At 40.7% G+C, this 27,944-nt stretch overlaps 1 protein-coding gene across 1 annotated transcript; it reads left to right on the forward strand.

Annotated features, from left to right (window-relative positions):
• tnfrsf21 (tumor necrosis factor receptor superfamily, member 21) lies at nucleotides 1–27,585 on the forward strand. The gene is made up of 6 exons (XM_026946948.3): nucleotides 1–440; nucleotides 6,954–7,569; nucleotides 9,659–10,117; nucleotides 17,676–17,941; nucleotides 22,926–23,139; nucleotides 25,663–27,585. The coding sequence occupies exons 1-6, from the start codon at nucleotides 417–419 to the stop codon at nucleotides 25,890–25,892; spliced, it is 1,809 nt and encodes a 602-aa protein (XP_026802749.2). The 5' UTR covers nucleotides 1–416; the 3' UTR covers nucleotides 25,893–27,585.
• Nucleotides 27,586–27,944: the final 359 nt, after the last annotated feature.

Below are 27,944 nucleotides of genomic sequence, written 5' to 3' on the forward strand. Positions count from 1 at the left end.
TTTGCTGAGAGCTCGTGCTGAGTCTCGGTGGTGACGTGTGTCTCCAGCGCCCACCCGCTTTGCGACACAACACAGCACAACAACACGGAGCCGGGGCGAAGCGAGCCGAGGAGGCACCAGTCGCCAGATCCAGCATCGCTATGGGAATTACAGCACTACCGCAAAGCGAGAGGCTTTTCACGTATAACCCAGAGCGCGTGCTTGTCCCCGAGCCTGAGTGTGTGAAGCGGAGCGGAGTTACAGGCACCTGCCGGAAAGCGCGCAGTCAGGAGCGAGTGCAGCGCGCGCGGCTCGGCTCCACAGCGAGGTGTTCCACCTTCAGCAGCACAAGCCAGCTCTCTGTGCACCTGCCCACGGTTTAATGACGACTGCTCCATTCAGCCAAGCTCCAAACAACAACAACAACAACAACAACAATGTCCATCACCTGGACGCTAACAGTAAGTACAGGCGCTTTTCATGGTCCGTCTCCTGAGCATTTAACGGGAATCATTTAAAGGGACCGCGTTCAGCACTGAGCACATCTCTGCATGACTGCTGGAGGAGACTAACCCACACTGCACCGCTTTAACAAAGGGTTTTCACTCGGCTTCTCATGTCATGCAGTGGTGTTTGTCTGTATCTGAGCTCCCACAAGCCCCTGCTGCTGATGCGTGCTGTGGGCTTCAGCATGAGCAACTTCTATTGTTTCCAGCCTGCTGAAAACACTGACACTGCTGATATACTGACACTGCTGATATACTGACACTGCTGAAACACTGACACCGCTGATACACTGACGCCGCTGAAACACTGACGCCGCTGAAACACTGACGCCGCTGAAACACTGATGATACACTGACGCCGCTGAAACACTGACGCCGCTGAAACACTGACGCCGCTGAAACACTGACGCCGCTGATACACTGACACCGCTGATACACTGACACTGCTGATATACTGACACCGCTGAAACACTGACACCGCTGATATACTGACACCGCTGAAACACTGACACCGCTGAAACACTGACACCGCTGAAACACTGACACCGCTGAAACAGACGCCGCTGAAACACTGACACCGCTGAAACACTGACACCGCTGAAACAGACGCCGCTGAAACACTGACACCGCTGATATACTGACACCGCTGATATACTGACGCCGCTGAAACACTGACGCCGCTGAAACACTGACGCCGCTGAAACACTGACGCCGCTGATATACTGACGTCGCTGAAACACTGACGCCGCTGATATACTGACGCCGCTGAAACACTGACGCCGCTGATATACTGACGCCGCTGAAACACTGACGCCGCTGATATACTGACGCCGCTGAAACACTGACGCCGCTGAAACACTGACGCCGCTGAAACACTGACGCCGCTGATATACTGACGTCGCTGAAACACTGACGCCGCTGATATAATGACACCGCTGATATACTGACACCGCTGAAACACTGACACCGCTGAAACACTGACACCGCTGATATACTGACACCGCTGAAACACTGACACCGCTGATATACTGACACCGCTGAAACACTGACACCGCTGATATACTGACACCGCTGATATACTGACACCGCTGAAACACTGACACCGCTGATACACTGACACCGCTGAAACACTGACACCGCTGATACACTGACACCGCTGATACACTGACACCGCTGAAACACTGACACCGCTGATACACTGACACCGCTGAAACACTGACACCGCTGATACACTGACACCGCTGATACACTGACACTGCTGATACACTGACACTGCTGATACACTGACGCCGCTGATACACTGACGCCGCTGAAACACTGACGCCGCTGAAACACTGACACCGCTGATACACTGACACTGCTGATATAGCTGATTTACTAACACTGCTGAAACACTGACACTGCTGAAACACTGACACTGCTGATACACTGACACTGCTGTTATACTGACACTGCTAATACACTGACACTGCTGATATAGCTGATATACTGACACTGCTGAAACACTGACACTGCTGAAACACTGACACCGCTGATACACTGACACTGCTGTTATACTGACACTGCTGATACACTGACACTGCTGATACACTGACACTGCTGATACACTGACGCCGCTGAAACACTGACGCCGCTGAAACACTGACGCCGCTGAAACACTGACACTGCTGATATAGCTGATTTACTAACACTGCTGAAACACTGACACTGCTGATATACTGACACTGCTGAAACACTGACACTGCTGAAACACTGACACTGCTGATACACTGACACTGCTGTTATACTGACACCGCTGATACACTGACACTGCTGTTATACTGACACCGCTGATACACTGACACTGCTGATATACTGACACTGCTGAAACACTGACACTGCTGATACACTGACACTGCTGTTATACTGACACTGCTAATACACTGACACTGCTGATATAGCTGATATACTGACACCGCTGAAACACTGACACCGCTGATACACTGACACCGCTGATACACTGACACTGCTGATACACTGACACTGCTGATATAGCTGATATACTGACACCGCTGAAACACTGACACCGCTGAAACACTGACACCGCTGATACACTGACACTGCTGATATAGCTGATTTACTAACACTGCTGAAACACTGACACTGCTGAAACACTGACACTGCTGAAACACTGACACTGCTCTGGGTTTCACTGCTTCATGTAACACTGATCCTAATTTCCCTTCATCACAAAATTCTACAGGGAATTATGGGGCAAGAACGTATGTGTATGTGAACACAGTTCTCATTTTCAACAAAATATTTAGATATGAAGATGTCAAGTACACCATATTTTAGAAATATAAATCATAGTGTCACTGTGTTATTCTCAAACCAGATATATATGTGTATGTGTATATATATATATATATATATAAAATCCTATAATAATTAGTTCATTTCACATCTCTCTAAGTTACAGCCTTAATGTAAACAATAAGGTTTTAATGTTAAATATCAAATGTCACAAAAGAACACAGCAAAATCTTCTAATGTAAGCATAGCAACAGCTAATTTATATCCAGTATAAAGATGAAAGTTGAGACAGTTGAAAGTTCTCTTTAAATCCGGTTGATGTTATTTTGGGAATATGTAACCCAGAATGTTTTCACATATTAACTTAAAAAAAAAAAAAAAAAAAAAAGAGGGCTCTGTTTGTTGTTGACAGTGACATGAAATTGGACACAGATGCCTACAGGCAGAGACGGCGGTTTGTTTGCACGGCTGCTCTGACCTGGTTATGACATGCTGTAACAGGTGTGTTGTTTTCCCCCCTCCTGATTCCTGATTTCCTTTTCCATCACACCTAAATGTTGTCCTGGGATTATTACATCGACGACATTTCTAAAATCCAGATAAGCTCAATACAAATTTTAAGTCAAATTCATTAAATTCATTAATTCAGTACAGTCCAAGAGATATTATTGGGTAATATTATGAAAAGGCGAGTGTCTGTGCTGAGGGACTCGTGAGGGACTCTCAAAGCTTCAATTTAATATTATAAATAAGGTAGTCAGTGGCATTGCCGTTACATGAAATCATCATCGTGCTAGAACAGCAATATATGGCATGTTAACATGTCATAGCTTTTAGGCTGGTGTCAGGAATAAGAAAAATAGCATAACCTAGATATCTAGGTACATGGCTACACCTGGCCTTGCATTTCCTGCGTTTTTGTGGACAGTGTCACAACCAGTCTTGCTGACATGACAAAGGAGGTCTCCCTTGACTTCATAATTTGTCATTTATACCGTAAAATTTGACGTTTATGGCAGATGAAGTTTGACTTTAATTGCTAATGTGACACAGCAGCTTTGACACCACTATCTTCTATGTATTCTGATATCAACAAGTTAGCAATCAAACTGACATGTCAATGACATTAAAAAGGACTTTGTTCAATGGGAAAAAAGTCTGCATTCTGACAACCGAGGCAGAAGGCAGGAGATGCGGTACTTCGTCAGTGACTTGTCGTGCAGCACTGCAGCAGCAGAGCACTGGGCTGAAGAAAAGCAAACACATACGCTACATCAGTCTCTCGACCAGCCTCACCCTCAGGTCAGCCTGAAATGTGATGAGTCATTCAGTAGAGCATGTATGCAATACTCTGAGCATGCACAGAGAGAGATTAATCACCGGGTGAGACATTTTCTGTGTGCAAAAATGCATGGCAAGATCACCATGCTAATGATCATCAATTTCGGTAAATCTGGTGATACGTTAAACAGCCAATTTTCTTTATTTAAACTGTTATATTAAACAGGTATATGATGTCTAACAGGTTCATTAAGGTCTAGAGAGTTTACATACTCGGACAGTTCTCACTTTTTGTCATGCTGAACATGTACTGTATGTAGTCACACAGCGTTCACTCACTTCAAAGTATTTTCTCTCATATGTCTTATGGATTATGTGAGGATGCAAGTGATCAATGATTAATATAAAATCTGTATAGAGAACTATCCGTATTCGGAGTTATTGCAAGATGGTAACCAAGGTTTTTTATATTAAATGGAGTCATTGACTATCGCCATAGAAACGAACTCGCTCTCGCTAGCTTTACACAGTGGAAGTTTCATACAAGTAGCTGTGTCTTGCAAGTTTTAGGCTGGCTTTACATGAGAAACTTTAATTTGAGGAAGTATTGACAGACTATTGACAGTTTCACAAAGCAGTTCAATTCTAAATGACGAATCTTTAAGCCAGTAATTCAACAATGCAGCACACGAACTAACGAGAGTCTAACAAGGCAGAACAAATAATGGCACAAGCAGCTATTCACACAGATGTCATGTTAACATGAGCTGGTAGGTAGCTAGCTGAAAATGGAGGTGTAATTGCACCCAAGACAAATTTACACAAGTACAAAACATGTTCCCAATACATTATGTCAGTGGCCTGCCATAACGTAATCATGGAAGACGTGCATTGTGGGAGTACACTAGGGTTTGGACAGATACCATCGTATTATCTACTACAGCTACACCCAGGGACACTGCTGTTTTAACGTCCGTGGTTAAGAGCATTAAAAAAAAAAAAAAAAAAAAGGTGTAACAAACTTAAAATGACATCTTTTGCATAGAACAGCTGAATGTAAGAGATAATGCAGGATGTTGCTTGGCAGTTGCCAGGCTGACTACAAGAGCAAATGGATGTGCTCGGGGCACTGTTTCGCTGATCATATCACACATGAAAAAACAAGGCATGAGATCGACAATGTGGCACAGAGCAGCACAAACATTTGCACAATGTGATCAGCTACAAACACTGTGGCAGAATATACACAACACAAAAATAAAATACACTTGGCAAAAAAGAAACCAACCAGCCAGACAATGTCGAAGAAATTTGCTAGCGTAACTCCTTGGTCCTTGGTCCTGCTGTGAGCTGTAACTATTTTTCAGTCTTAGCACCTTTAGTATTAATTCTGAAAAGTGTGATGAATATGGGTTCGGGAACTTAGTGTAAACAGAATGAAGAAACAATAAGCCCATAAGAAACTATAAAGGCTGTTCTTTAATATGATTGCAATGCCACCTGGAAAGTGAAGAATTCAGGGTCTTCTCCAGCTACAACCACGCCCCCGAGTACAGCGTAGGATTGTGATTGGACAGTGATTTCATTTCAGTGCGGCATAACTGCAACACAGTGATGAAAGTGAAATGCAGTGCAACATGGGAATTACAGTAATTTCAGACAGCATTTATTCCATAAAAAAGATCAAGATCACGTAAGAGCAAAATGAAGGTTTCAGTGTAGAATGTTTCCTGCATGGGAAATGAGTATTGCATTTCATGATCTCCTTCAGATTGCTTTTCTGACTCGACTCTGACTCGAAATGCAGTGCAGCAGTGTGGATTTCTTTTCCACAGATTTAGCATTTAATACTTAAAAAGCAATCACTCTAACCAATTAAGTGACATGAGATCAATGCAGTGAAGGTTTTGCTTTTCCGTGTGTAATGTTTACTGTGTGTCACAAATGAAAAGCAGGTTCAAGTTTTCAAGTTTTTTTTTTTAACCTGTAATGTACATGGCAGGCATTTGCAGGATAAAGAACACTGAATGTATGGACTATACGCATAAACAGCAGAAAATGAATATTAGAGCATATTGCTTGCAAAACACATATACTTGCCAAAGCAGTGTATAGATGAGGAGAATAAAATGTAGGCACCAACGTAAAGGCGTGAAGTATGAACTGACGTAATCATCAGCTAAGGGAAGCAGAAAACTGTTATGAATGGTTTTTGGCAGCTCTGGAGCCCAATAAATCTGTAATCGCTTCAGAATGGTGCTGCATTTAGAAGTGTTTAGAAGTCGCTGTGAAGGTCATGTGCCACAGTGCAATCTTGGCATTCCTCTTTTTTCTTTCTTTTTAAAAATACCGTTTGTTTTCATGATTAGAGATGTTGATCAGAATGCTAGAGGTTCCTTTTATTCTCTTAACGTGGCTAGTAGCCAGAACTGCTAGATGGCTACATTTGTGCGCTACTAGATGCTGTCGGTCCCTTAATCCTCAGTGGATCAGCTGTGTGCTTGGACTGGGTTCTGTTGCTTTGGAAGTACTTGTGTGTAAAGGGAATAATCAGGGATGTTGATTACACACGTTATCCACTGTTGCTTAATAATGTAATAAATAACTAATATAGTAACATGGTGAAAATTTTAGGGACCGTTTTAAAAAACAAAAACGTGGACACATCCATTGTGATGTCCCATATTTTCAGTTCTTTGGACTTTTCTCTCAAAGAGAAAAACCACTTTTGCACTTGTGGGTTGGTAATTCCTCTGGATTGCTTTGTGCCATTAGCATAGGCATCATTTTAGTATATGTGCTGTTCTTGTTAAATGATGATCACAATAATATTCTCAGTGTGTCTGTATATTGATGATTGGGCCAGCTAACCAATATCGTTTCTTTCTTTAGCTTTTCTATACTCTGCTTGGTGATGTCTTGGTCCAGGCTTTAACCTCCAGCCCAGACACAGAGGGGTCTCTATCCCCCCGTCACTACAGCCACATCGACCCTGACACAGGCACCCAGCTTGTGTGTGACAAATGTCCAGCAGGCACGTACGTTTCATCCCACTGTACCAATAGCAGTGTGCGAGAGTGCACCGAGTGCCCAGCGGGCACATTCACACGGGGTGAGAACGGTGTTCAGCAGTGCCACCGCTGCCAAAGTCACTGCCAAGCTCCTTTTGTTGAAAAGTCTCCTTGCACAGCTACTACAGACCGCGTGTGTGTGTGCCCGCCTGGCACCTACGCCAAGGCCGGAGAGTGCCTCCACCACCCAATGTGCCTGCCTGGTTGGGGTGTGCGGAAACAGGGGAGCAAGATAGAAGACGTGCGCTGCCGCAGATGTCCGCGTGGCACCTTCTCCGACGTGCCATCGCGTGTGAGGTGCCAAACGCACACGGACTGCCAGGCGCTAGGAATGCTGCTGCTGCTCAAGGGCACTGACAAGACGGACAGTGTGTGTGGAACCTCATCGCTAGGCCCTGTCTCATCATCCTCACACAGCAGTGACCCTGCACTCAGAGGTAAGAATGGAAAAGCGCTGACAGGAGCGTGTACACTGTGTGCACTTCTGCACCGTGTGCTGGAGTGCACAGAAAATCTTAACAGTCTGAATGTTGGAAGAGCTGGAAGAGACATTTCCATGAAATTTTAATAAGATAAAAATAAACATGCCACTGTAGTGCTATTAATGTTAGGTTACCTCAGGATCTGTTCCCACAAAAGCTTAGTACAATTTCCTTTTTTCACAGGCAAGAATATTTGAACCATTCAGATATCCACTTTTTATTAAATACAGTGTAAATATCTGAATGAGAAAAGCATTTTTACTGTTATAAACAATGAATGGTTTAACATTTTTATGGCATGCAGCTGTAATTATAACGTAATTGTTTCAAACTGGCCTATAGCGTACATCCTGTCTCTAAGTCTCAGGAAATTTTCAGCAAAAATGTCCATACTGAAATACTTTTGATAATCAGTACGTCTCTTCACTAGTAATGTAAACTCGGCGAGAGTTCGCTTCCTGGTGTTTCCTTCGCAAATTGTTTAAAAACAACCTTGAAAAATAGGGTGGAGCAGAGAAAAGAGGAGGTTTTTTCAGACGTAAATTTTTACTATTGTTTTTTTCAGGTTATACAGTAACCACAGGGGGGCTCAGGTATGTGTGTAACTGGCAAAGGTGAAAGAAGGTGTGAACTGTAGTCATTTAGGATGTTTTGTTATTCTAATCTCTTACAGACCCCACCCTAAATTTCTGAACATCTGTTAAAAAACCCTTTAGACAGACACAGATATTTCATAGGGTGTTTTTTTTTTTTTTTTGTAGGTTGTGACGGTCTGTAGTTTCTTCAAACGGTAACAGAGCAACCGTTGACATACCAGTTTCCTTTGTTAGTTGACATTTCTCTAATCTCTAATCCTCCTCTGTTTCCAAACAGAAGACGACAAACAGAAGTTCTTTTAATTACACTTTCTGTAAGTTGTTCATGGAGGTGAGACGGCGTCCAGAAATATAGTGTTTAACCACCTTAGCCTTAAGTCATATGACACTTGCCACATTACCACTGTGTAAAAGAACAGTTGAAAGTGTTGTTGTTTTTAAGCCATTTTATTGCTTTTAAGAGTGTATAGTTGGGACACAAAAATTAAATGTTAAATTAAACTGTGAAATGTTGTTCTGGTAACTACGTGCTCACAAAGACAACAGTGGACTGGATTAGGTGGATTAAATAGCAGGAGATTGTTTTAATTAAAGCATAATGAATTGACAAAATATGTGTGTGCTCTTGAGAACAGTACACAACATTGTGTACACAGTATATAGCTACCTTTATAAGTCCTGTAGAATGACTGGTGTTTGTGTAGCTCATCAGATTTCCCTAAAATCCCTTCAACACTCATTTTGATTTTACTACTACAAGTAAGTGTCCATTTTGATCATAATCGAAATTGGTATTTCGAACATGAAGACTCATGAAGAAGTCATACACAGATACAGAGTCTCAAAAGATTAAGTTGAATGTGTACAAGCAAAAGACCTTAAAGCAACTCCATACAAATTACTTTAATGCTTCACTTATGCTGCGTTCGACTTACCTCGGAAATGGGAAGTCGGAGGTCGGAATGAAGTCATTTGTCGACCTCGCGCATCCATGGACTACTGTTTTCCATTTTCAGTGTATTAGAGTAAAACTAAACTAAGATCATAGCATTTTCTCAGGGAATGCATTTCCAGGATGATTCGGTCCGTGTTACGGAAATCGTGGTGGTGATTGGGAAGTTCAGAGCTGCGGATATGAGACTCTATCAATTTTTGCTGTAACGTCTTGAGACACCACCGTATTGCACTGATTTTTTTATAATTTTGTTCATCGTTACACCTCTACCGCTTTCGTATCAGTTGGAACTTTAGGAGAGTCCATGCTCCACTTGCATCTAACTCTACAAAACGGCTTGCTGATGGAATTTGAAACGTTTGTTCTTTTGTATATTAAGTGCATCTGTATGTGTGCAGTTGATTTCTCTTTATCTTTCTCTCCTGCCCACACTACAATTCTCTCTCTCTCTCTTTCTCTTTCTCTTTCTCTTTTACCATATTGTGCTTTTCAGTCCAGCCATCAGCAGCAACTGTGGAATTAACAAATCCACAAACTACCCTTGCCATGTCAGACATCCTGACCCCCACAAGCCCCTCGGATGAAGCAGGGGTTCTGAATTCTCCAACACCGAATCCCTTGCCATCGTGGAATCTCCTGCCGGCTAATCAGCAAGCTCTGTCGGAAAGGAAGAGCCAGGGTTTGTCCTACAGGCCCATCAGGAGAGGCTCGCCTCGGCCAAGCATGCACAAGCACTTCGACATCAACGAGCACCTGCCCTGGATGATCGTGCTGCTCCTGTTGCTGTTTCTCGTGGTGATTGTGGTGTGCAGTGTTAAGCGCAGCTCGCGGGTGCTAAAGAAAGGGCCCAGGCAGGACCCCAGCAGCATCGTGGAGAAAGCCATTCACAAGAAGCCCAGCTCTCCTGCTGGGCACAACAAGGAGAAGTGGATCTACTACTCCAACGGCCAGGGTGAGATCCGAACTATTATTACTTCCACACTATTTTCTGCACTACAGTTCGCTATTAGATTCCATTCTGTTAGAGAACATTGTTTTCGTACACTATCTACAAACTAGCATAAATACACTTTTTAACTGTTTAACTCAAATAAAGGGAGTTTAAGTAATGATTAGCAGTAATACGACAAATAAGAAACGACTCTTTTTCAGATTCAAGATGGTTTTACGAAGACTAACCGGAAAAAAGAAAGAAGGATGTAAGGTGACTAGGCAGAAAAGTTTAGTGTAGATGGACAGTACTATGTAAAAGACATGGCAAAGAAATGCTATAAAGCAAAGACACCTTCAAAAATAATGAAATTAATGTTTACTTTTAAAAAAATTCTACTATGAAGAGCAGTAAACAGTAATAAACTAAACAAAGTCAATATTGAGTGCGATGAGTCTTTGCTTTTTAAATGTGCATCAGTAGTCTCAGGTATAGTGTGTGCACAATGTAATCACGTAATCACGATGACAGCGTAAAGTTTTAAGCGATACAGAGCTCATCGGTGCGTTTAACGTCGCAGTTCGACTTGGAAAGATGTCAGCCAGAGATGTTTTGGCTCTGACGTGCCGTCTAGTGAATGCCACTTTCAAATCTTCCAGATATACGTAAGGTACACTGTCACCGAACAATGCCACTCGAGTTGCCACTGCTTCTGCACGCTCGCAAAGTCATGTGCCAACTATAAACCAGATCCCTGTGCTTCACATTGTATCACAACACCTTAGTGTGGATTATTTTTCCTGGAACAATGCAACACTTCCTACTAGACTGGTAATTCAGTGCAGGGAATATTCCTTTGGTTTTTAGTTACACATACGAATGTTACTGACATAATAAAGTTCAAAAGATACAAAAGAATTGGGATTTTAAAAAATGTAGTCGGTGTAGTCAAGGCTTGGGGTTGCAGAAAATTCATAATGTCCATCTGGTGTTGTTTGGGAACCTCTGATTTATATAGAACATTACTGTCATTATTAGCTGCAAAAGACTGGCAAGCACTCATACACTGGGCACGGTACCTGGCGCAGTGGAATACGACATATGTTTACTTATTGACACAATTCATCACAATTCCAATTCATTTTCCCCCACAAGCTTAACAGTAGCTGCACAAGCACTGGGCCAGTGTATCATCATCTCTTTTCTCCTGCATAGCTCCCATTTTCTTCCAGACACACACATTTTTTTGGAAAAAAAAAATGGAAAAAATACACTTTTTCCATGTAGATTTTTCCCCACATTTTTATACACACTGACCCACCCTATCACATACATCTCTCTATTTTTTTTTTTCCGTCTCTCATGTTCTGCATGCTGGTAAGACGATACCCGGATCATCTCTTCTGTCTTGCTTGTCTTCTATTTCCTCACAAGCACACAGACATAGACAGAAATATTTTGTTGGCTCTAGAGTAGTTTTTACAAAACTAACTCCCACACATTGACTCTTTCTTGCTTTCTCTCTCTCTCTCTCTCTCTCTCTCTCTCTCTCTCGTCTCCTGTATCTCCCATTTACTCACTGAACATGAATACACATTGTACTGTTTGTCCCGCTTTGTTTTTTTTTTTTGTTTTTTTTTAACATACTCACTCCCTCTTTCTGCTCACAGGCTGTCTTTCCTGTTCTTTATGTCACTCTTTTTTTGTGTCTTGGCATCTTTCTTTTGTCTTTCACTTGTTTTTAGTTTCTATGTGTCTCATTTCTTTCCTGTAAAATGTGAGCGTATGGGGGAATGACAGCATCTAGGGCTGCCAGGTTACACTAGTGGGACTTCATCACTGCAACATCGTGCACTGACTGATGTAAGCTTAAGCCGTGTGTGTGTGTGTGTGTGTGTGTGTGTGTGTATGCACCCCAGATCCAACCACAAGCAGTTTAAACCAGATTATTCCAGTTCCCTGTTTGGTGAGTGGGTTTATCAGTGCAGTGCTAAAGCATGGTGGGATGAGACAAAGGGGGTTGTGTTACGGGAGGTGCCCGGGTTCAGGGTTCCCACCACATCCTCTGTTAAAGGCCTGTACATCTTGTACACATGCTGTTGTGACTTTGTCAGAAGTACTGTACATGAAAAACAAGGAGACATTTCATACAGCATGTGTAATCTTATCATCTTTTTTTTTTGGTTTTGTTTTTTTTAAGGTTTTATGGCAAGGAGAAGACATTCATCAATAATTTCTTTCAAGTTGAGCTATTCCACGCCTCTTATTTTTGCTTGTTGTAATGTACAGTGGACATAAAATTCTACACATTCCCTATTTAAATTGCGGGTTTTTATGATGTGGAAAAATAAAGCAAAGCTAAAAAATGTCAGTTTTTTTTTTCAATGTTTAATGTGATATAGCAGCCAACAAAATTCAGGTGAAAAACAAATAGAAAAATTTTGGTGAAAAAAAAACAAAAAGAAAAAACTACAATAGCCTGGTTGCATAAGTGTGCACACCCCTTAACTAATACAGTCACCTCTGACAGTACTGAAAACATTTGTGTTTGAGATCAAAAGCTGAATATGAGACGACAGTTTTTATTTCCTGATATTTACATCTACAGTAGATGTATTAAACAACATGGCACCTTTGGTGGCAGAACTCCCAATGTTTAAGGTCAGCAAAAGTATTGGAACAGATAGACTTAAAGTAAATTAAAGAACACTTAATATTTGGTTGCATATCTGTTGCTTGAAATAACTGCATATCAAGCCGGTGACCCACTGACATCACCAACTGTTGCATTCTTCTTTTGTTTTGCTTTTCCAAGCTTGTAGCAAAGCTTCTTTCAGTTGTTGTTTGTTTTTTGGGAGGTTTCTCCCTTCAGTCTCCTCTTCAGGAGGTGAAATGCTGCTCAATTGGGTTAAGGTCTGGTGAATGACTTGGCCAGTCTAAAACCTTCCACTTTTCCCCTGATAAAGTCATTTGTTGTGCTGGCAGTGTGTTTTGGGTCATTATCTTGCTGCATGATGAGGTTTCTCCCAATTAGACTGGATGTATTTCTTCGTAAATTGACAGACAGAATGTTTCTGTAGACTCCTGAATTCATTCTGCTGCTACCATCATGAGTTTCATCATCAATAAAGATTAGTGATCCTGTTCCAGAGGCAGCCATGCAAGCCCAAGCCATGACACTACCTCCACCATGCTTGACTGATGAACTTGTATGTTTTAGATCATGAGCAGATCCTTTCTTTCTCCACACTTTGGCCTTTCCATCACTTTGGTAGAGGTTAATCTCGGTTTCTGAACTTTTGTGGCTCATCTCTGTATTTCTTTGTGAATTCCAATCAGACCTTCTGATTCTTTCTGCTGATGAGTGGTTTGCATCTTGTGGGATGACCTCTATATTTCTGTTCTCGGGGTCTTCTTCGAATGGTGGATTGTGATACCTTCACCCCTGCCCTGTGGAGGTTGTTGATGTCACTGACTGTTGTTTTTGGGTTTTTCTTCACAGCTCTCACAATGATTCTGTGATCAGCTGCTGTTGTTTCCTTAGCCATCCTGTTCCATGTCTGGTTGTTAGTACACCAGTGGTTTCTTTCTTTTTCAGGACATTCCAAATTGTTGTATTGGCTATGCCCAATGCTTATGCAATGGCTCTGATCTGTTTTCCCTCTTTTCTCAGCTTCAAAATGGCTTGCCTTTCTCCAATAGACAGCTCTCTGGTCTTCATCTTGGTTTATCCTTTTTAACAACAAATGCAGTCTTCACAAGCGAAATCCAGGGCTCAAACCAAGAGTAGACATTCAGAGCTATCAACAGTGATACTTAATTTACATGCTTTGTAATTTCATTGAGGACCATGCCTTCAGCAGTCGGATAAAACCAAGAAGATGTCAAGAGAATCCTACAGAAACAGTTGTATTTGGGGTTATCTTTATTTGGGGTTAATCAGAATCACTTCACTGATGACAGGTGTATGATAATACACCTTTTGAACATGAGTTTGAATGTGATTGGATCATTCTGCACGCAGTCACATGACCCAGTATGAAAGGGTGTGCACACTTATGCAACCTTATCCCATATCACATTAAACATGGAAAAAGATCTCACATGATTTATGTTGGTTTCATTTATTTAAAATGGAAAACCCTGTAATTTTAACAGAGGTGTGCAGACTTTTTAAATCCACTATATTTCAGTGTGAGCACTTCCATGCCAGTTTCCTTGCTTGAAAAATAAAACCAATTCAATAAATGAAACATCAATGTCCGGCAAACTAGCGTCAGGGGGAAAAAGGATTAATTAAGCAATGTTGTTTGTCAATGAGCAAGAGTGCGGTTATACTCAATACTGCACTGCTGTGATTCAACGTAGCTAATCAGAGCCGTGCCGATACTCAGTACAACAGCGTGATTCTGAGTGCGATATTGCTTTAATACAACATTTCTATAAACAAGAAATTAATATTGAGTGAGTGACATTTCGGATACAGTATGCTCGACCAATCAAATTAGTGAACTGGAACTAACTGTTGTATATATAATACACTATATTACCAAAAGTATTCGGTCACCCATCCAAATGATCAGAATCAGGTGTCCTAATCACTTGGCCTGGCCACAGGTGTATAAAATCAAGCACTTAGGCATGCAGACTGTTTTTACAAACATTTGTGAAAGAATGGGCCGCTCTCAGGAGCTCAGTGAATTCCAGCGTGGACCTGTCATAGGATGCCACCTGTGCAACAAATCCAGTCGTGAAATTTCCTCGCTCCTAAATATTCCACAGTCAACTGTCAGCTTTATCATAACAAAATGGAAGAGTTTGGGAACAACAGCAACTCAGCCACGAAGTGGTAGGCCACGTAAACTGACGGAGAGGGGTCAGCGGGTGCTGAAGCGCATAGTGCAAAGAGGTCATCGACTTTCTTCACAGTCAATTGCTACAGAGCTCCAAACTTCATGTGACCTTCAGATTAGCCCAAGTACAGTACGCAGAGAGCTTCATGGAATGGGTTTCCATGGCCGAGCAGCTGCATCCAAGCCACACATCACCAAGTGCAATGCAAAGCGTCGGATGCAGTGGTGTAGAGCACGCCGCCACTGGACTCTAGAGCAGTGGAGACGCGTTCTCTGGAGTGATGAATCACGCTTTTCCATCTGGCAATCTGATGGACGAGTCTGGGTTTGGAGGTTGCCAGGAGAACGGTACATTTCGGACTACCTTGTGCCGAGTGTGAAATTTGGTGGAGGAGGAATTATGGTGTGGGGTTGTTTTTCAGGAGTTGGGCTTGGCCCCTTAGTTCCAGTGAAAGGAACTTTGAATGCTTCAGGATACCAAAACATTTTGGACAATTCCATGCTCCCAACCTTGTGGGAACAGTTTGGAGCGGGCCCCTTCCTCTTCCAACATGACTGTGCACCAGTGCACAAAGCAAGGTCCATAAAGACATGGATGACAGAGTCTGGTGTGGAGGAACTTGACTGGCCTGCACAGAGTCCTGACCTGAACCCGATAGAACACCTTTGGGATGAATTAGAGCAGAGACTGAGAGCCAGGCCTTCTCGACCAACATCAGTGTGTGACCTCACCAATGCGCTTTTGGAAGAATGGTCAAAAATTCCTATAAACACACTCCTCAACCTTGTGGTCAGCCTTCCCAGAAGAGTTGAAGCTGTAATAGCTGCAAAAGGTGGACCGACATCATATTGAACACTATGGGTTAGGAATGGGATGGCACTTAAGTTCATATGTGAGTCAAGGCAGGTGACCGAATACTTTTGGTAATATAGTGTATATAATATAAAAAAATAACATATGATGACAACTTTTAACTTAACAGTTCCAATCCACGTTTTAGAACACTTTCACAAAATACAAACACTCTGAAGCTATTTTTACTGTGATGTTTTTCATCCCCTGTACCTTTAAACTTGAATTTCATTGTCTCTAAACTCCAAAAGACATTTTATGGCATTTTACTTCCTAAAACAAGCAAACCATTTAAGGTGCACCCACACAGGGTAATTTCCTCCGAGCATGTGAGCGTGTGGTTGAAAAAGCCAAGCTTAACTTCATGCAACAGTTTGATGCCCTGAATACATCCCATAAGCTAGTGACTTAATTCATTCAATGTGTTTAATTGGTAAGCCTGCAGGCGTTTGTGTATATTTACTAGAGTAGTTAAATGTTGCCAATAAAGGGCTTCGTGGGAAACATATAAATTGAAAAGAGTGATTGTAGAAATAATGAATAGTTTCACTGGAGACCAGGCGGTGCCTTAAACAGCATATCAAAGCCCACTTTAGCTCAGATCAAAGGGGAGTAAACCACCTTTGTGTGCCCTGCATTACAACGTCCTCGATAGGTGTTGTCTATAAAAGCCCACTGCTCAGAAGCATGGTTGGCTGAGCACTTTTTATAAGAGTTGATCATAAACTTTATGGGTGAGCTTAAGTCAGGCTGCATGTGTGGCAGAGTCGGGGAGCTCTGGAAGGAAAAGCAGTAGAATCCCTCCTTTAGACTGATGTTGTTTATTTGTGAATTATTCCATTCATCTCCTCTGCTGGTTCCAGAAGTGGTCTTAGTCAACCTTTGTCACAAAAAGTGCACTGTGATCAAAAGTGATCTGGAATATAGTAAAATTACAAAAACTAGTCCTTGTTCAGAGCAGTGTTGAAAATCCATGTATGTAGCAAATCTCTGTGGGGGAAGAAAAAAGGCCAGCATATTGATGATGCTGCAATTCTGTTAAGCTGACACAAGATAAGGTGACATGACTGTAGGTTTTACTCCAGCGCTGTTTTGTTGCTGTGACAAAGTCTTTCAGATCCATCACAGAGACTCTATTAAGCATGCAGGGGGAAGTCCCAGCTCATGTTTAGGGTTTCTTTGTTTCAAAGCCAAGCTAGACCTGTTGCAGCTGGTTTGCTGCCTCGTTTGAATTCCCAAACAAAAACTTATGGCCTCGTTTAAGCTAGCTAGTGTTGCATTGTTCACCTATCCCGTCATGCCTGTGTACACCAAATATGGATTGCCTATGGATTGTCCTGGAGATCTAAAAACAAAACGAGTCCGCAAATTCTCTCACAAAATAAGTCTGTAAACACAAATGTTGTCTATATTAAACATCGTAAGTAATCACAAACAAGTCACACTCATTATCAGCCTTAAAGGACATTTGCTGATAGGATCGTTATGCTTGTGGCATCGTGGTGGGCGTATGCAGGACACGAAGACACGAAAAATAATCAGCCCAAACATAAATAGCCAACAGAAATATTTAGATATATATATATCTATGTATCATAGGTCAGTGCCAGTGTTATTTTAATGTTCACTGAAAAGGAACTACAGCTACAAGCTCCTTAGCTCAGATACCGTTTCATCTTCTTTCTTCGTAGTAAACTTCAGTATTTGTTGGTAGCAATTTTCTTACAGTCCAATAAAGAATGTAGTTTGAGAAGTAGTCATTTGCTGATAACTTGGCCATGGTTCTTTTGAACGTAACCAACTGGATGAATCAGGTAGGACACTTTAATAATAATAATAATAACAATTTACAAAAGGTGTGTTTCATTCACAGGTGTTGATATTCTAAAATTGGTGGCAGCCCAGATTGGCAGCCAGTGGATCGACATGTACCAATCCCTGGCTAATGCTAACGAGCGGGAAGTGGCTGCCTTCTCCAAAGGCTACTCTGCTGACCACGAGCGGGCATACGCCGCCTTGCAGCACTGGACCATCTGTGATAGAGATGCCAACCTGGCCAAGTTGATAAATGCCCTCCATCATCACCGGCGCATTGACGTGGTCGAGAAGATCCGTGGTGTCATGGAAGACAATCCTCAGGTGGGCGGCATGGAACATTATATTGGCAAAGGTCCAGTGTAGCTCTTCCCACGGGTACATGGTAAACATGAATATAGTGTGTGTTTACAGGGTAATATGAGTAATATACAACAACAGCATCCTAACCTTCAATATGACCGTTTTTTCAGTTCTAACATGAAGCATAGCCCGATTCCTAGCATAGCGTATAGCAGCCTGCGAACTGATTACATACTGTGATACATTTGTTTGAAAAAATGTTACACCAGATAGGAGTTCTATAACATAACAGGCCAGTTATGACAAACGAAAAACAGTGTTAATTACACTGGGTTTTTTTTTTCCTCATGGAAAAGCAAATAAACACAACGGTTTAGCATTTATGGCTGAACAAGTAAATCAAGTCAACAGCAGCAAAAAACGGTGGCTCGGATATCGGAGGAAAAGAAAATGAAGAATGAGTTTCATCTGATCCTTTAATAAGTGGGAACAATGGAACTGGATTTGGATTGAAATTTTTTTGTTTGGAAGAGTAAATGTTTACGTATAAAGACACTTGGTTGCATCTTTTGTTAGGATTGTTTTTGTGATTGTTGTGTGAAAGCTGTGGTTTTGTGTATTGTTTCCTGTAATTTTTTTTAAAGTGCTCCAGTTTAAAAAATCATTTTAAAGGTCAGTAGTTTTTAAAGAAAAGAAATGGGATGGGTTTCTCTATCGGTTGATACTCAAGGTCTGGTGTTGGTATCGGAAAAGAAAAAGTGGTACTGTGCCATGTCTACAGTATGTATATATAGTAGGTTTATGATTAGGTTTATATATTAGGTCTGTTTTGTGTAAATAATTAAGATGCCAGTTACGTTGTCATTGTTTTTAAAGCAGAGCTGATCTCTCATAGACTAAGCTGTAATGCTATATGATTCGCTCTGTAGCTGGAGCATGTTTTTGTTAGTGTCTTCAAGAAGACGGCCTCCATGAGGTGAGAATGTTAATGCTGTTAATCTCGTAGTTGATGACATCCACCTGAGCCACAGAGATGTGTCTCCTTGAGGAAATGTAAGAGTGATGTTATGGCACTGGAATGTTTGTCCATTAATGACATGCCTCAGTGCACCTCATTATGGAGGGAACGAACATATACCTGGTCAGGTGGAATGCTATTCAGATTTAAGTGCAAATCAAATCAACCTAACACAAAAATGCATTTCAAAAAGTATGTAAAGGTAAGGTGTCACCAGTACGTAAACATGTACATAGTACATTTCTAAAGGTTAAGGTGTTTAAATGTCAAAATCTGCCATATGCTGTCAGCCTTTATTAGTCTTTGGTTCATTTCTCATGTGTTTGCTAGCATTAGTTTAGTTTTAGCGCGCTTAGCATTTTTATCGGCCAATAGAATAAGAAAAATTACAGCTTGAAATGAGTAAAAAAAGTATAGAAATAGGTTTTATTAATCTTGTATTTGGTTTATTGTGATCTCATAACAGGAAACAGTAGATGCATTTGACTAGATACATATTCAAGATATTTTCAATTGTCTTTTTTTTGCAGTGTAGTAATTAATAACAGTAGTAGTTAACTATGGATTAGAAACACACATCCATCTGCTTTTCCTTCGCAAAAAATATCCTCACAGAAATATGCCAAAACAGGGTAAAGCAACATCCTGCCACTGTTCTGGCTCCATCCCACACGGCTACAGTACTTTGTATCGAGTCGTGTTCTTCGGATAAAGAATCAATCATCAACTTTCATTTTAAAGCTTGAGCCAAAGCGTGCCCCTTCTTCCTGTTCCCAGTCTTGATAAACATACTCTATGCTTTGCCCTTGTCTCAAGGTCAGCTGGTGGGGAATTTCTGATTCATTCTGAAGTTCTCATTGTACACAGATTCATTTTATATATCCACCACTCAGCACCATTTAATAATCCCTTTATTCCAGGGCTGTCCTTGGCTAGATGGCAAAACTAACCAGCGCCGACATCTATCTATCTATCTATCTATCTGTCCATCTTTTTTTGGGAGCCTGCTAATTAAGCACAGTAGGAAAATAAGCCTCATGGTTGTGGTAAATTTGGCTGCCATATATATCTTCTGGTTGCAGAAAAACATACTGTATATACATTTTGTACATTTTCCCCCCATTTTTCTCCCCACTTTGGTCACTTGTTATTCCCACCCTCCAGTCAGCTCTTCTCTATCATATGATGGCTATAACCAGGGAGACTATAACCGTTGGAAGGCCAACATGTGCTTCCTCAAGCCAGCCAACCTGCAAGCACAGGCACAGGGCAGTGCTTTCTGCCCTCTTCCGCATACATCATCGCACAGATGCCCAGGATTGGCTGGGGTCACTGTGATTGACAGGAGAGAGAGAGTCTCAGCCACGGATGAGTGTAGCACCGTCGGGATTCAAACTCGCACTCTCCTGAACTTGTGATTGAAGTGTTAAATTGTAGTAGGATTTAGGAAGTGGGGGAACCTTACTTTTTTCATGAGTACAGTGCCTTTCAGATTATTTTCAGATTATTTATATCCTTTATTTTATCCTAATTTTTAATACTGATAGCATAAAAACATCAATAACATTTGTATCTGTGTTAAATTTAACTAACTACAGGCTTTCTGTTTCTGCTTGTCCGTTTTGGTGCAAACATAAAAAAAGTATCTTCTGATTCTTTTCCAACCGATGCATGATATAGTAGATCTAAAAAATTTGAGCAAAATAAACACATTTGCCATAAATTTGCTACACTATGATTTGCACTTCTATCAAATTATAGTAGCGAGGCTCAGCTTTCCTTTGCTGTTCATGTAAAGTACATGTGGGGAAGCTTTTTGCCCCTTGTATGAGAGCCCAGGAGCTATTAGGTTGAAAGTATTAGCCCCTATTCTTTTGATATCTAAATTGAGCCAATAACCTGAGTTGTATATAACTGAGTAACAACCTGAGTAATACCATGTGACATGATAACAACTCTGATAATCCAAAGGCACCACCTTCAAATTGCACTCGTCCATGAAAACGCTTTATGTGCTCCCATAAAAGCATAAATGTGGAAAAAGATTTCTGTAATAAAAACGCATAGATACTAAAACTTGGTAAAAACTTTTGCAGAGCTGCTGTAAGAGTGTACGTCTCTGGGGAAACAGAGACTTACACTTTTTTTCTCGCTTCAAAAGTGTAAAATGTATTCATTCAATCAGCGCCAGATTTGCTAGTTTGCTGGAACAAATATTTTTATACATATTTCTTTGATAAGAACTTAAATTGAACTTAAACTGTACCGTTGTTAGCGGTGTCATGCTTGTGTCTAGGTTCTGTGCACTCAGTCAGATTTATCTTTATTAGGGTCTATATTAATGTTTTCCTTTAGTCCTACATGGTGGCATGTTATTACCTCATGCTTTAACCCACTGTAAAGTGAGTGACCTTGAGTAAGCTTCTTACTCAGTATCATGGCATTGATCGTTCATTGCAGATTCCACATAAATTGCATGATTTGTTTTCTGTAACTAGAAGCTAGAACGCCTCAGAGCACTGAGTTTGCAAAATGTATCCAGTTGAGATGCAGATAGGCCAAGAGATACAATATGTTTCCATTATTAGGGAAATTAGTTTCAGTAACTTACAAAACAGTCTTAAATACCAACATGAAATAAAAAAAAAAACTGTGGACTGTGATCCACTCTGAAAAATCGTGATATGATTATTTTTGGCAGATTCCCCACCCCTAACACTGAACTTAATAAAGTATGTTCAAACTAATCAATGTAATGTCAAGTGGAAATCAGTTTGGATGGTAACTGATATTTCAAATAATAGTCGCTGAAGGAAATGAGAAAGTTTGTCATATGGCACACATTCACTAAACTGCATCACTGATTTTCCAAGAGAGTGACATAGCAGGAGTTGATTTTCCTAGTACTGTGGGCCAATCTTCCGTTTATGTGAATGGCTTAGGCCATGTGACCTGTGGGCAGTGAATTCCAAGACTGTGAGAGTGGACAGAATCTCTTTCATTTGCTTGTCATGTGTAAGTCTGTTCTGACGCACAGAGCCGAGGTTGGTTCCACTACGTTGGTGGAATCACTTGTTATCTCCACTACGGTTAGAGTTTCTTTCCCTAACCATTCTAAAGGCTAAAGTACTCTGTAGGGGTTTTGTTTGTTTGTTTGCTTCATTTACATTTCTCTGTTTGGCAGAGACTCTTGCAAAAGGTTTGCTTTCAGAAACATGGAAAATGTAGGTCAGGACAATGCAATAAAAAGTACATTAAAAAGATTATTAAACCTATTCCAAGCTTGTTCTATTCGTAGATCGTTTTTTTATTTTAAAAAATGTGTTTCTAGAAAAAAAGCAACATTGTCTACCAATAAAATAAGTTCATTTAAAGCTTGAAATGAGTAAAAACAGGCTGAATAATTTATATTTTGACACATAATAATTTCATAATAAGAAGTATTAGATACATTTGCCCATAGTCAAGATATTGTCACTTGCAGTGAGTGAATACAGTAGTGAATAAAGTGTTTTTAAAAAATATATTTTCATTGACACTAGTGCATGCAGTGTATACATATAAACAGCCTGAGAAGGGAGTTTGTTCCATCAATTTGGGAAGGTTTTTTCTTTACTTCCACTCAGGTTTTTACAACTTGTTTTCAGGTTGTCCGTGCATCCGTCCAAGATTCTCATTAGTGTCATATCTCAAGAACGAGTGGTTGTGAGATGTTTGTAGGATTTATGTGAAATTATCATTGTAACCAGCAGATTAGAATAGATTAGATTTTGACATCAATTCTTACGCTCCTCAACTGCTGTTTGTTTTCTTACTCACATGTGAGATTCAGCTTTACTGTACATCATTAGCCTGGTGCAACACACAAGGCATGTCTATGCGTGTTTGAAATCAATGATGAATTGTCCATGAGAAATAAATACGTTGTTAAAATTCCACAATTAACACACCTTATTAAGACTAAATCCTATCTTTGTGCCACTGCAGTTTGATCTGAACCAGTTGATGATAGCTGTGAATGCAAGCCAAGGCGCCAGCCCCAGCCATAAACCTCTGGATGCGGTGGGATTGGTAGTGGAGCACTCACCACCTGACCGCACCAAAGGCTTCTTCACCGATGAGTCTGAGCCACTGCTGCGCTGTGACTCCACCTCGAGCAAAGACTCAGCCCTGAGCCGCACAGGCTCTTTTATTACCAAAGGTAAGTGACTAGATCAGTTAAAAAAAAAAGACTGGTAAAGAGCTTTGAATGTCATTCTGAAGACATCTAGGAAGTTGATTTGCTAAAGTCTGTCAGGGCCTTTCGTTGAATCCTGTGCTAATATCTCTAAAGAGTTAATGATAACTTAATAACTTAATAATTAAGGAGGTGCTTTAGGTGTGTTATAGTAATGGAAATCCTAAAAGTAAATAGTAAATCCTATACCGAACAGTACAAGTTTTCTTTTTCATCCTAGAATGATGTCTGTAGAAAAAATATTTTCTTGTCTCCTGCATGATTAAACATTTGCATCTGGATCACTGTGTATTAAAAAGGGACAGTAGTTTTTTTGACTTTGCAGGAGGTTTCTTTTCGTGAAAACCCGGATGTTTGCATCTCATATAGTAACATTTATAATCTATTAATTACACTATGTAACACAATTTTTGTTCCTGGGTTACAAGTGTTATTTCTCCAATTCCCCAATTCCTCTCAAACTTTGCTTTTGTGACCAGGACATAGGTATATTGAAATGTACCTATTTTCATTGAGAAAACGGGCAAATTTTTGTCTTTTCATTCAATGACCACAAAACATTTAGAAGTGAGTTTTTTTTTACAACGTAATTGTAAATTACTTTCACGAAGCAGCTCCCAGATGTAGTTTCCCATCATGTTCTCATGATGTTGTCCTTGGTAGCACCGTTCAAAGTTCAGTATATCCTGGTGGAAGCCCTCGTCTTGCTCCTCTGAGTACACTCCCATGTGCTCTTTGAATTTATCAAGGTGAGCATCAAGGATATGGACTTTAAGAGACATCCTGCAGCCCATTGTTCTGTAGTTCTTCACCAGAGTCTCAACGAACTCCACATAGTTTTCAGCTTTGTGTTTGCACAGGAAGCCCCAAACCACTGCAACGAAGCTGTTCCAAGCCACTTTCTCCTTCCTAGTGAGCTTCTTGGGGAATTCCTTGCACTCCAGGATCTTCTTTATCTGTGGTCCGACAAAGACATCAGCTTTTACTTTTTGCCTCAGACAGCTTAAGAAAGAAGTCTTGAAGGCTGCTGACTCCTTATCTAGAGCTGTGACCGATTGTTTCATAAGGCACAATTTTATGTGCAGTGGTGGTATCAGCACTTTCCGGGGGTCCACCAATGGCTCGCACTTGATGTTGTTCCTCCCAATAGTGAACTCAGTCCACTGTGGCCAGTCCCTCCTTTGGTAGTGCGCCCTGGTGTCCCTGCTGTTTCAAAGACAAAGATAGCAGGGAACTTGGTAAAACCTCCTTGGAGACCCATCAGGAATGCCACCATTTTGAAGTTTCTGATGACCTTCCAGCGGTACTCATCATACTTCAATGTCTTGACACTGTTGTAATCCTCTTTGAGGTACACTGATTGAGCCAGGGGAAGAGCTGGGTACTTGTTCTTGTTATGGAGCAGCACGGCTTTGAGGCTCCTGGATGAGCTGTCAATGAAGAGGCGCCACTCGTTTGGGCTACAGGCGATTCTGATTGCCTTGAACAGACTCACCACATTGTGGCAGAAGTAGAGCCCATCTTAATGGGTGAAGAAGATAAAAAGCTTATTGACGCTTCCTAGGACCTGTGACTTGCACACTTTCATCCAACAGCTTCCACTGCTCGAGCTTAGACGTCAAAAGTTCAGCACTGGACTTGGTGAGACCAAGATCTCTGATCAAGTTGTTGAGGTCTTTTTGGTTAGAGCAGTATGGGTTTCTCTCTTCAGCTCCACCTCTGTAATTGTAATCTGGATCTACAACGTCTTTCTCTCTCTCTGACATGCTGCTCTCTTCTGAAGTCTTTATTCTACTATTTATATTACTGGAAAGTTCTAGAAAGTTCTAGAAGGAAATGTTCTGGGAAATAACATATTTTGAAATTGACGTATTTTCCAGAACATTTCCAAACTTCTTAAACTTCTTAAAGCAAGTTAAAATATTGTGTAGTCAAATTTATGTAGTATTCCGTAATTTGAAGCATTTAATTCTAGGAAGAAGCAGAATAAGAAAATATAACGCTTGAAATGAATAAAATCATCTAAAACCAGCCTGAAGAATCTAATATTTGATTCATAATGATCTGTTGTTTTTTTCAGTGTGGATTTTTGGTAAGGGTGTAGGGAGAAAAACACAGACACTGCTGACCCACATATCACCCAAAAAGATTAAAATGAACAGACATATAGGATTTACCTAAAAGTGGACTTGCTTTGATTATGCTTCCTCCTTGTGGATGCTTTGTGCTCTTACATGCTTTTTCTATTGCGCTCTTTTCAGAATTAAATTCAGCAGTACAATTTAGATATTTATTCATTTAGTTCTGTCTGAGTCATATTTGAACTTTACTAGAAAACACTTTAAGAATATGCTTTATTGGTTTTTAAGCCCAATGCTAAATAATAATAATAATAATAATAATAATAATAATAATAATAATAATAAATACCACAGTACGTTTACTATCTCCTTAGTCACTTGATCTCTTCCTCATATCTTCCAACAGAGAAGAAGGACACGGTTTTGCGGCAGGTGCGCCTCGACCCGTGCGATCTGCAGCCCATTTTCGACGACATGCTGCACATCCTTAACCCAGAGGAGCTGCACGTGATTGAGGAGATACCTATGGCCGAGGACAAGCTGGACCGTCTGTTTGAGATCGCTGGAGTCAAGAGCCAAGAGGCCAGCCAAACGCTGCTTGACTCCGTGTATAGCCACTTGCCTGATCTCCTATAGACGTGTTTCATTCATTGCTACTTACAGACATTTGCATAGAGTGAACAAGACAGAGAGCAAGAGAAGGGCAGACAAACAACCATACACAATCCACCATGCCCTTCTGGAAAAGCCACACAAGGGTCTTTAAGCATATTAAAAGCCATTGCTAGCCAAATGTAGCTTATATGCATTGTCCTCTTTACACTTTGGAGCTTCTCGTTTGTTTGTTTGATTATAGTCATACATTCATAATGCTGTAACATACCAGCATATTCACTGCTGAACAATGTCTAAAACTAATGCACATTAATGTAATTGACACTTTAGTTAGATGATTTGCAAGCTCAATCCTAGATCCTACAGCATTCTGCCAAAATGTGTTAAACAAAAAAAAATTCCTAACCAGCAAAGCCTTTTTCTGTTTTTGCTCTGCATTTATTATGAATACTGCTATTCAAGGATTTCCAATGTGAATTTATGGGCATTGAACAACAACACTACTGGCTGCCACGTCACAATCATGACTAAAGATATGCATTTAGTACTCTACTTGAATTGGTCTATCAACATGTGGATGCGCTTCTCCAAGAAATGAACAGCGATCATGCAAACATTATTTAAGGCCCAGCTGGGAAGAGAAGAAGCAACACTTACTTGGCTAACTGATTTTTGGAAATCGCCAGGGTCAAGAGCCAGGAGGCCACTTAGGCCCTACTTGATTCTGTGTACAGCCACCGTCTATAGACCTGTTTAATGGCTACTTGCCGACGCTCACTTAGAATGGACAAATAAGGGCAAATAAATAAACATACACTTACACAGTCCCTGAAAAACTGCCATGTTGTCTAATGTCCTGTACACGCAAGCTTGAAAGGTCACACAGGGGTTTCTACACAGTAAAAGCTACTGCTAATCCACCGTAGCATTTGTGAACTGTTTGCCTTGACACCTTGTCTTTACGCTGTACCATCTGTTAAACTTCAGCATATTCTCACACACTTGTCCTCACAATGACTTTGACTAAAAGCGTTTATTGGTATTGATGTAACAGTTAAACCTAATTCCTGATCCTACAGCATTCTGCCAAAATGTGTTCGTTTTGACTGCATTTATTGAGCACTGGTGTTGCAGCTTTGTGTAATAATGTCTAAGTTGATTTTAAAGGGCATTTCAAAGCAACACTACTGGCTGCAACGTCATTCATGAATGAAGCTATGGATTTGAATATTCTGCTTGAATTGGTCTGTTGATATGTAGATGTGCTTCTCCAAGAAATAAACAACAAACACGTGATACTTCAGTTGAGCCCCAGATCCTAATGGCAGAAGCAACACTGGGACTTGACAGAGGTTTGTGCAAGGATGAAAAATACACCTACAGAAAGTAATTTTGTTCATGTCGTTCATATTTCAGATGATGATATGTGGTATGCAGAATCTATCTTGTGAGCTAGATGTAGCTAAGTAGTGAGCTGTTCAGATTCTACTGTCAGTCCTCAAATGTTGGCATTCATACCTCCTCCCTTTTGACAACAAGGTGCACAGGGTTACTTGACCTTTGTTTGACTGTCAAGGCAAAAAGTATGAAGCTGAAGTATGAACATTATATTCCAGTCACAGATTTAAGACTTAAAACATGTAACCAATATATTTACTATTATGTAAGACAAGAGATTGATGACTGACCAATTAAAATGAAAACATTTGTTACAGTATTGTGTTTTATTGTGTCTTCGCTGCATCAAACTAAATGCGACTTTAGAAAAAGCTTTTAATCCAGGCAATGTTCACTTGAGGCAGAATACAATCCAGTCATCTGGGTGTTGCAGAAGACAATAGTGATACACCAAATAACCCTTGCAAACCCAGTATACTGTACAATAAATTGAACTGAGTTACTATACTTTTGCACAGGTTTCTTATAGCTTGCTGTTTGTCTGCATTTAGGCCTATTGCTTATGACAGTTAATAAAAACTCAATGTAAATACCATTTTCTCACGAGATGCCACGATAGGACTATTTAATTATGAGAAACACCCGTCTCCTCAATTTCATCCTTTCTGCTTCAGG

Source organism: Pangasianodon hypophthalmus, chromosome 19 (assembly GCF_027358585.1).
Source record: "Pangasianodon hypophthalmus isolate fPanHyp1 chromosome 19, fPanHyp1.pri, whole genome shotgun sequence".
In the NCBI taxonomy this organism is placed as follows: Eukaryota; Metazoa; Chordata; class Actinopteri; order Siluriformes; family Pangasiidae; genus Pangasianodon; species Pangasianodon hypophthalmus.

What these genes read in the sequence shown, in the direction of transcription:
- tnfrsf21 (XM_026946948.3), top strand. Translation starts at nt 417, where the DNA reads ATGTCCATCACCTGGACGCTAACA. An exon ending in CTACTACTCCAACGGCCAGG is followed by an intron (nt 10,118 to 17,675) that starts GTGAGATCCGAA and finishes TTTCATTCACAG; the next exon opens with GTGTTGATATTCTAAAATTG. An exon ending in TCATGGAAGACAATCCTCAG is followed by an intron (nt 17,942 to 22,925) that starts GTGGGCGGCATG and finishes GTGCCACTGCAG; the next exon opens with TTTGATCTGAACCAGTTGAT.